This window comes from Daucus carota, chromosome 4, assembly GCF_001625215.2.
Source record: "Daucus carota subsp. sativus chromosome 4, DH1 v3.0, whole genome shotgun sequence".
Lineage (NCBI taxonomy): Eukaryota > Viridiplantae > Streptophyta > Magnoliopsida > Apiales > Apiaceae > Daucus > Daucus carota.
In genome coordinates, this window is record NC_030384.2 from 4,611,263 (window position 1) to 4,619,068 (window position 7,806).

Sequence of the window (7,806 nt, forward strand, 5' to 3'; positions counted from 1 at the left end):
AAAAGTCGACTTCCACTTTTCAAACAAACGAAAATGAGCTAAAGAAAGTGTTTTTCGAACTTCAAACAACCGAAAATGAAAGCTACAAGGGGTTTTTTCAACATCAAACAAGTTTGAATGAAGCTACAAGTTGTTTCCAACTTCAATCGAGTCAATAATGAAGCTACAAGTTGTTTTCCGGGCTCAACGAGTAAAGATGAAACTAAAAGTTGTTTCGAACTTCAAACAACCGAAAATGAAGCTACAAGTTGTTTTCAACTTCAAACATGTCTGAAATGAGTTACAAGTTGTTTCCAACTTCAATCGATCAATAATGAAGCTACAAGTTGTTTCTGGCTCAACGAGTAAAGATGAAACTAAAAGTTGTTCGAACTTCAAACAACCGAAAATTAAGCTACAAGTTGTTTTCAACATCAAAACAAGTCTGAAATTAAGCTACAAGTTGTTTCCAACTTCAATTGATCAATAATGAAGCTACAAGTTGTTCCTCCAGGCTCAACGAGGAAAGATGAAACTAAAAGTTGTTTCTAACTTCAAACAACCAAAAATGAAGCTACAAGCTGTTTTCAACATCAACCAAGTCTGAAATAAAACCACAAGTTGTTTCCAACTTCAATCGACTCAATAATGAAGCTACAAGTTGTTTCTGGGCTCAAACGAGAAAGATGAAACTAAAAGTTTTTTCTCGAACTCAAACAACCGAAAATGAAGCTACAAGTTGATCAAATCAAACAAGTCCTGAAATGAAGCTAAAAGTTGTTTCCAATTTTAATCGAGTCAATAATGAAGCTAACAAGTTGTTTTCCAACTTCAATCGGTCAATAATGAAGCTACAAGTTTTTCCAACTTTAATCGAGTCAAAATGAAAGCTACATGTTGTTTCCCAGCTCAAACGAGTAAAGATGAAACTAAAAGTCGCTTCCAACTTCAACAACCGAAAATGAAGCTACAAGTTGTTTCAACTTCAAACATGTCTGAAATGAAGTTACAAGTTGTTTCCAACTTCAACGATTCAATAATGAAGCTACAAGTTGTTTCTTGGCTCAAACGAGTAAAGATGAAACTAAAAGTTGTTTCGAACTTCAAACAACCGAAAATTAAGCTACAAGTTTTTTTCAACATCAAACAAGTTTGAAATTAAGCTACAAGTTGTTTCCAACTTCAATCGAGTAATAATGAAGCTACAAGTTCTTTCCGGGCTCAAACGAGTAAGATGAAACTAAAAGTTGTTTCCAACTTCAAACAACCGAAAATAAGCTACAAATGTTTTTCGACTTCAAACAAGTCTGAAATGAAGCTACAAGTTGTTTCCAACTTCAATCGAGTCAATAATGAAGCTACAAGTTTGTTTCCAACTTCAATCGAGTCAATAATGAAGCTACAAGTTGTTTCCAGGCTCAAACGAGTAAAGATGAAACTAAAAGTCGTTTCCAACTTCAAACAACCGAAAATGAAGCTACAAGTTGTTTTTCAACTTCAAACCTGTCTGAAATGAGGTTACAAGTTGTTTCCAACTTTAATCGAGTCAATAATGAAGCTACAAGTTGTTTCCCAGCTCAAACGAGTAAAGATGAAACTAAAGTCGCTTCCAACTTCAAACACCGAAAATGAAGCTACAAGTTGTTTTCAACTTCAAACATGTCTGAAATGAAGTTACAAGTTGTTTCCAACTTCAATCGATTCAATAATGAAGCTACAAGTTGTTTCTGGGCTCAAACGAGTAAAGATGAAACTAAAAGTTGTTTCGAACTTCAAACAACCGAAAATTAAGCTACAAGTTGTTTTCAACATCAAACAAGTCTGAAATTAAGCTACAAGTTGTTTCCAACTTCAATTGAGTCAATAATGAAGCTACAAGTTGTTTCCAAGCTCAAACGAGTAAAGATGAAACTAAAGTTGTTTCTAACTTCAAACACCAAAAATGAAGCTACAAGCTGTTTTCAACTTCGAACCTGTCTGAAATGAAGTTACAAGTTGTTTCCAACTTCAATCGAGTCAATAATGAAGCTACAAGTTGTTTCCAACTTCAATCGAGTCAATAATGAAGCTACAAGTTGTTTCCAACTTCAATCGAGTCAATAATGAAGCTACAAGTTGTTTCCAGGCTCAAACGAGTAAAGATGAAACTAAAAGTCGTTCCCACTTCAAACAACCGAAAATGAAGCTGCAAGTTTTTTCAACTTCAAACCTGTCTGAAATGAAGTTACAAGTTGTTTCCAACTTTAATAGAGTCAATAATGAAGCTACAAGTTGTTCTCAGCTCAAACGAGTAAAGATGAAACTAAAAGTCGCTTCCAACTTCAAACAACCGAAAATGAAGCTACAAGTTGATCAACATCAACAAGTCTGAAATGAAGCTAAAAGTTGTTTCCAACTTTAATCGAGTCAATTGTGTATAATCTGATTTATGTGTGTATAATCTGATTTATGTGTGTTTGTATGTATATAAACTGATTATATGCTTGTAATTGAAGGTTGATTGAATTTTTGGAATTTGAGATTGGTTTTAGTAATTGTATGATTGAATTTGTGCTTAATTGATATTTGAATTGGTTGTTGTAGTATGATTATAATTAGTACGCAAAATAGTAGTATAATCGGATGACTCATGTACATGAATTATGAGGATATAACTGAGTATTCAAGCTTTCAGTTAAGATTTTGTGTAAATGTTTTCAAAATGGTGTTTAGGAGTTTAAGTATTGGGCTAAAATTTAGATTTATACATAATCCGTTGAATTCGAGTTGCTGCTGATCTGTTTTGCAGTACATTTCTGGGCTCATAGAGTCAGACTATATGCCTAATCTTTGTGTGGTTATGTGCTCCTCAGAGTCTAGTTTATGTGCTCGAAAGAATCGAATCGATTCGATTAGCGAGCTAGGAGATATGACCGTTTTAGTATGGTATGCGCAGAAAATACTGGACAGGGTCTGTTATACTGATTGCAGACTCTGTTTGGAGGTCTTATACTTGGTGTTTAATTCTGAAATCTTTACTGGAGTTAGATGTTAGTGTCTGTAATGTCATTAAAATTTCATACAAAACAGACCAATTTTTCTTTTATTAAAATTCTTAGCGTGGGGCTGGTTCTGCAGGACAGACTCAGGTTCTTGACTTGCAGGCCCTGTTTTACTCCCTTAAACATGGAATTTTCTTCTGAAATTTTATAGTAGATTGGAATAATGTTTAGGAGTGTCTCATAGAATTTTGTATTAAAGAGATAAATTTTCAGTTTATTAAAAATCATAGAGTGAGGGCTGTTTGAACTATTTGTTCTCGTCTTCTTTCTTTGATTAGTGCATAGGAGGAGGTTATACTTGGTTGGTCAGTGTTAATCATGTTTAATAGTGATATATGATTTCAAATCTAGCTATGCAAGTGTGCATACTGTGATATTGTGTTTTAATTGATATTGGTCCAGTACTTATTTGTTTATTGAGTTGGATTGAGTTGGTTACTTGTTGAATAATATAAGAAAACAGGTGGATAGTCCGATAAATAGAGGAAGTGCTGTCGAATTTTCGTTAGAACTATATAGTTTTACTTGTTGAAGGATATTAAATAGATAAGAATAGGTGACATGGTTAACTGAAACATGTTAAATGTTAACTTATCAATATTGACTTTTTAATGGCTATAAAAGTTAATTGTTCAACTATGTGCTATGTGTTTGTCTGACTATGTGGCATGTATATGCGAAGGGTAGATATAAATAGGTCTTAATGCTTTTCGAGCTTAGTTAATCCGTCTGATCCGACGACTGAAATAATATTTTGCCATCGTATAGAATGGAACGAGACGTTGATCGAGGCATTGATCGAGAAGTGATTAAATGGTTATTCAGAAATAGCTAAGTTGTGTTGCAAGTTGAAGTTAGGCAGAGATTGCTATAATGCTTAGTGCCTCTAAGCATGAGAGAGATGCGCTCATAGCCACCAGAAGAAAGCTCACGGATGTTTTAGGCTTTCTCCGAGCAATGGGGTTTTCGGAACAACAAGTTCTTAATCACCAGGTTAAGGATGGATTTGGTGGTGGGATTCCATCTAGAGATGAATTTGGGCTCCCCTTACTCAAAGATGAGGTTGTGAACAGAGGCCCCAATCCTTTCACTGATAAAATGAAGGACAAAATGCCAGATTCGGCTGCTCATACGGTGTTTGAAGAAAGGTCCAGCTCACCTAAGTCTTCGAAGCCTTTGGTTGGAATTGATGATAAGATTTTGAAGGAGAATAGCAATGTTAAGGGTGATAAGGTGGCTGAGGTGAGTAAAGGGGAGACCCCTTTAAAATCTTGGGCCACAGTTCTTAAGAGAGATTGTCCTCCCCCCCCTTCCTTTCGCTTCCTCCCCCCTGGTGAATCGATGATTGTGGAACCCCCTCTGGAAGAGCTAAGAAAAGGGAATGATAAATACAAAAGTTGTGTTGTTGGGTCTTTCACCAAAGGAACCAAGCCTTACAAGGAGGTGGCTGAGTTTGCAGCCAAGATGTGGGCTGTCAAAGGTTTGCAAGATGTTTTTCAGAAGGATAATCGAACCTATGTGTTCAAGTTTAAAGATGAGCAGGAGCGTGATGCAGTTCTCTCTAGAGGAACATGGTACATTGATAAACGACCTATGGTGGTCACTAGATGGGGTATTAAACCGGGTACTGATAATATTAGTGCTATTCCGATGTGGATAAAGCTTAGTAACATTCCAGATTCTTATTGGACTGTTGAGGGGTTGAGTCGACTAGCAAGTACAGTTGGGAGACCTCTAGGAGCTGATCCTTTGACTGCCAAGCTTGATCTCCTGCCGTTTGCTAAGATGCAGGTTCTTTATAAATTAGGTGACCCTATGCCGAATGAAGTACAAGCTGTGTTCTTGATCCAGTGTCAGAGGAAATCTACTGTTAAGGTTCAAATTTCGTATCCGTTTAGACCTCTGTTTTGCTCTTGTTGTAATTCTTTGGGTCATTCTATTGGGGCTTGCCCTCGTGTTAATCGTGTCTGGGTAAAGAAAGATCAGAAAATTGAGGTTAAGACTGCTCAACCGGTTGCTGCTGAGAGTAATCCTAATTGTCCAGATCCTCCTGTGAGCAATACTATCGTGACTCCTATTAAGCAGTCTGTGAATGAGTGTGATGCTGCTCACTCTGAAAGGTGGACTGAAGTAAAGCGTAAGCATGGAGAAGGGTCTGTGCACTCTGTGCATTCTGATGACTCCCCAACCCCGCCTCAAGTCTTTAAAAATCTGCGTAATGTCGATGAGATAGACAAGAAGAACCCAGCTGCTAGACTTACTAAGTCTCAAAAGAAGAAGTTAAAGCTTCAAAAGGGGAGGGACTCCCCTTCTTCAACTCACTAATATGATTGAGTTTGATTTTTGTTCCTATAACGTCCGGGGACTGCATTAAAAATTTCTTATGTCAAGATTTTGTTCATTCTCTGCAGTTAGGCTTATTTGCCGTTTTGGAAACCCACGTTAAGGAAAGAGATGCCCTGTATTTCTCAAGTCTTATTAATAGGCATTTCTGTTGGCTGTTTAATTACCAACATCACAATAATGGACGTATTTGGTTAGGATGGGATCCTAACAGATGGTCTGTTCAACATTTAGCATCTTCGGATCAGCATCTCACTTGTCAGGTCTTGAATCATGGTAATCAAGCCTCCTTTGTGCTAACAGTTGTTTATGCTAGTAATAACTCTGTTGAGAGAAGGGTTCTGTGGAGTAATTTGGCTGATATTAATGGACATTGGATAGAGAATGGATCGAATAAAGCTTGGTGCCTCACGGGAGATTTTAACATCTTTGCTAGACCATATGAAACTAATGGCCCCCTTCCTCGTGCCCAACAAGGTATTCTGGACTTTAGAAATTGTCTTAACCAGTTGGGTGTCACTGACTTGCACTTTACGGGGGATCTTTTCACTTGGAGAGAGAGTAACCTGGTCTCAGCCTTGAGAAGAAAACTTGACAGGGTACTGGTGAATGATCATTGGCTGTCTTCTTTGATCTGTCTAAAGCTGTATTTTTACCTAAGGGGCTTTCTGATCATAACCCAGCTGCAGTAGTCTTGGGACTTGCTAGAGAAAGAATTTTTCGACCGTTCCAGGTGTTTCAACACCTTCTTGATCACCCTGATTTTAATCATACCCTTTTGGAGAACTGGAATATTGAAGTTAATGGTGATCCCTGGTTCATTCTCATGTCTAAGACTAAACGTATTAAGGAACATCTCAAGCAATTTAATATTCGAAATGGTAATTTGGATGCTAAGGTGACTGATGCGAGGACAAAGCTTCTCTCTTTTCAAGAGGCCATGCCTCTTTCTCCGAATTCTGACTGGCTTTCACAAGAAATGCAGCTTACAAATGACCTGAAGGATGTGTTATTGCAGCATGAAGTTTTTTTAAAGCAAAAATCTCGAGTTAAGTGGTTACAATGTGGAGATGGTAACAATCGTTATTTTTTCAACAGTTGTAAGGCAAACTGGAACAGGAGAAAGATTCTATCTCTTGAGAATGAGGGCCGTATTGTTTTCACCCATAAGGAGATATCTGAAGTTGCTGTGAATTTCTATAAAGATCTTCTTGGTACAGCAAAGTTGGTGACTCCTATTCCCACTGACTTTAGTTTTAAGAGGCTGAATGATGAGCATAGTTCCTCCATGATCAGACCTGTTACTAATGCTGAGATTTCTGGAATGTTTAAGGGACTGTCGAAGCACAAATGCCCTGGTCCTGATGGTATGACTGCAGAATTTTATTCTAAAGCCTGGGAAGTGATAAAAAATGATGTCTTTGCTGCCATACACTCCTTTTTGAACAGTTTAATTTACCTCGTATAGTAAATTCTGCTGCGATTGCTCTTATTCCCAAGGTTAACAATGCTGTTTCCATGGCTCAGTTTCGGCCAATTTCATGCTGCAATGTCTTGTATAAAGTCATCTCTAAAATTCTAGCTCACAGAATGCAACCCTTCATGCCTTCTATTGTTTCAAATAATCAAGCTGCTTTTGTTAAAGGCAGAAAACTTGGCGACCATGTTCTTCTAGCTCAGGCACTTTGTCGGGACTACCATCTAAACAGAGGTACGCCTCGTATAGCTTTTAAGCTTGATCTGTCGAAGGCCTTTGATACTATTAACTGGAGTTTCTTGTTTGATCTGCTTGCTCTCCAAGGTTTTCATCCTGTTTTCATTAAGTGGCTCAAGTGTTGTATTACGGGATCTATGGTCTCTGTTAAAGTTAATGGTTCTCTGGAAGGTTATTTCAACTGTAAGTCTGGGTTGAAACAGGGTGACCCCCTATCACCTTATTTATTTGTTTTAGCTATGGAGGCTCTGTCGGTGTGTCTCAATCATGCAACGAGGACCTCTTTGTTCAAGCATCACAGCCGAACAAAAGAGGCCAATATTACTCACTTAACTTTTGCTGATGATGTGTTGTTGTTCTGTCGGGGAGATAAAGAATCTGTGAAATAAATGCTGGCTGCTATTAATCAGTTCTGTGCTATGTCGGGGCTTTCTACAAATCAGTCGAAGTGTGTCACCTTCTTTGGGAATGTCCCTTCGGAAATTCAGGACTTTACAATTGCTGTTTCCAGATTTAATAGAGGTACACTTCCAATGTCATATCTTGGTTTGCCTCTAATTTCAGGAAGCTCACTTTCAGAGACTGTCAGCCCCTGATTTCTAAAATAGGTGGTCGAATGGAAACCTGGTGCTCCAAGTATTTGAGTCAGTCGGGAAGAGCTCTCCTTCTCAAGTCTGTGATATATGGAATGCAAGGGAATTGGGCTGAATTTTGTTCCTGCCTAAGAAG

General features: G+C 37.8%; 1 protein-coding gene across 1 annotated transcript; it reads left to right on the forward strand.

Moving 5' to 3' along the window:
- The first annotated feature begins 3,893 nt into the window (after nt 1–3,893).
- On the forward strand, nt 3,894–7,466 carry LOC135152121 (uncharacterized). Its single transcript, XM_064091956.1, has 4 exons — nt 3,894–5,219; nt 5,432–5,962; nt 6,025–6,730; nt 6,832–7,466. The coding sequence occupies exons 1-4, from the start codon at nt 3,894–3,896 to the stop codon at nt 7,464–7,466; spliced, it is 3,198 nt and encodes a 1,065-aa protein (XP_063948026.1).
- Nucleotides 7,467–7,806: the final 340 nt, after the last annotated feature.

Bases quoted from the DNA above. Each gene is read 5' to 3' on its own strand.
- LOC135152121 (XM_064091956.1), top strand. From the start codon at position 3,894: ATGCTTAGTGCCTCTAAGCATGAGAGAGATGCGCTCATAGCCACCAGA. The intron at 5,220-5,431 runs GTCTTTAAAAAT...CATTCTCTGCAG, and splicing joins ACTCCCCAACCCCGCCTCAA to TTAGGCTTATTTGCCGTTTT. The intron at 6,731-6,831 runs GTATGACTGCAG...TACCTCGTATAG, and splicing joins CAAATGCCCTGGTCCTGATG to TAAATTCTGCTGCGATTGCT.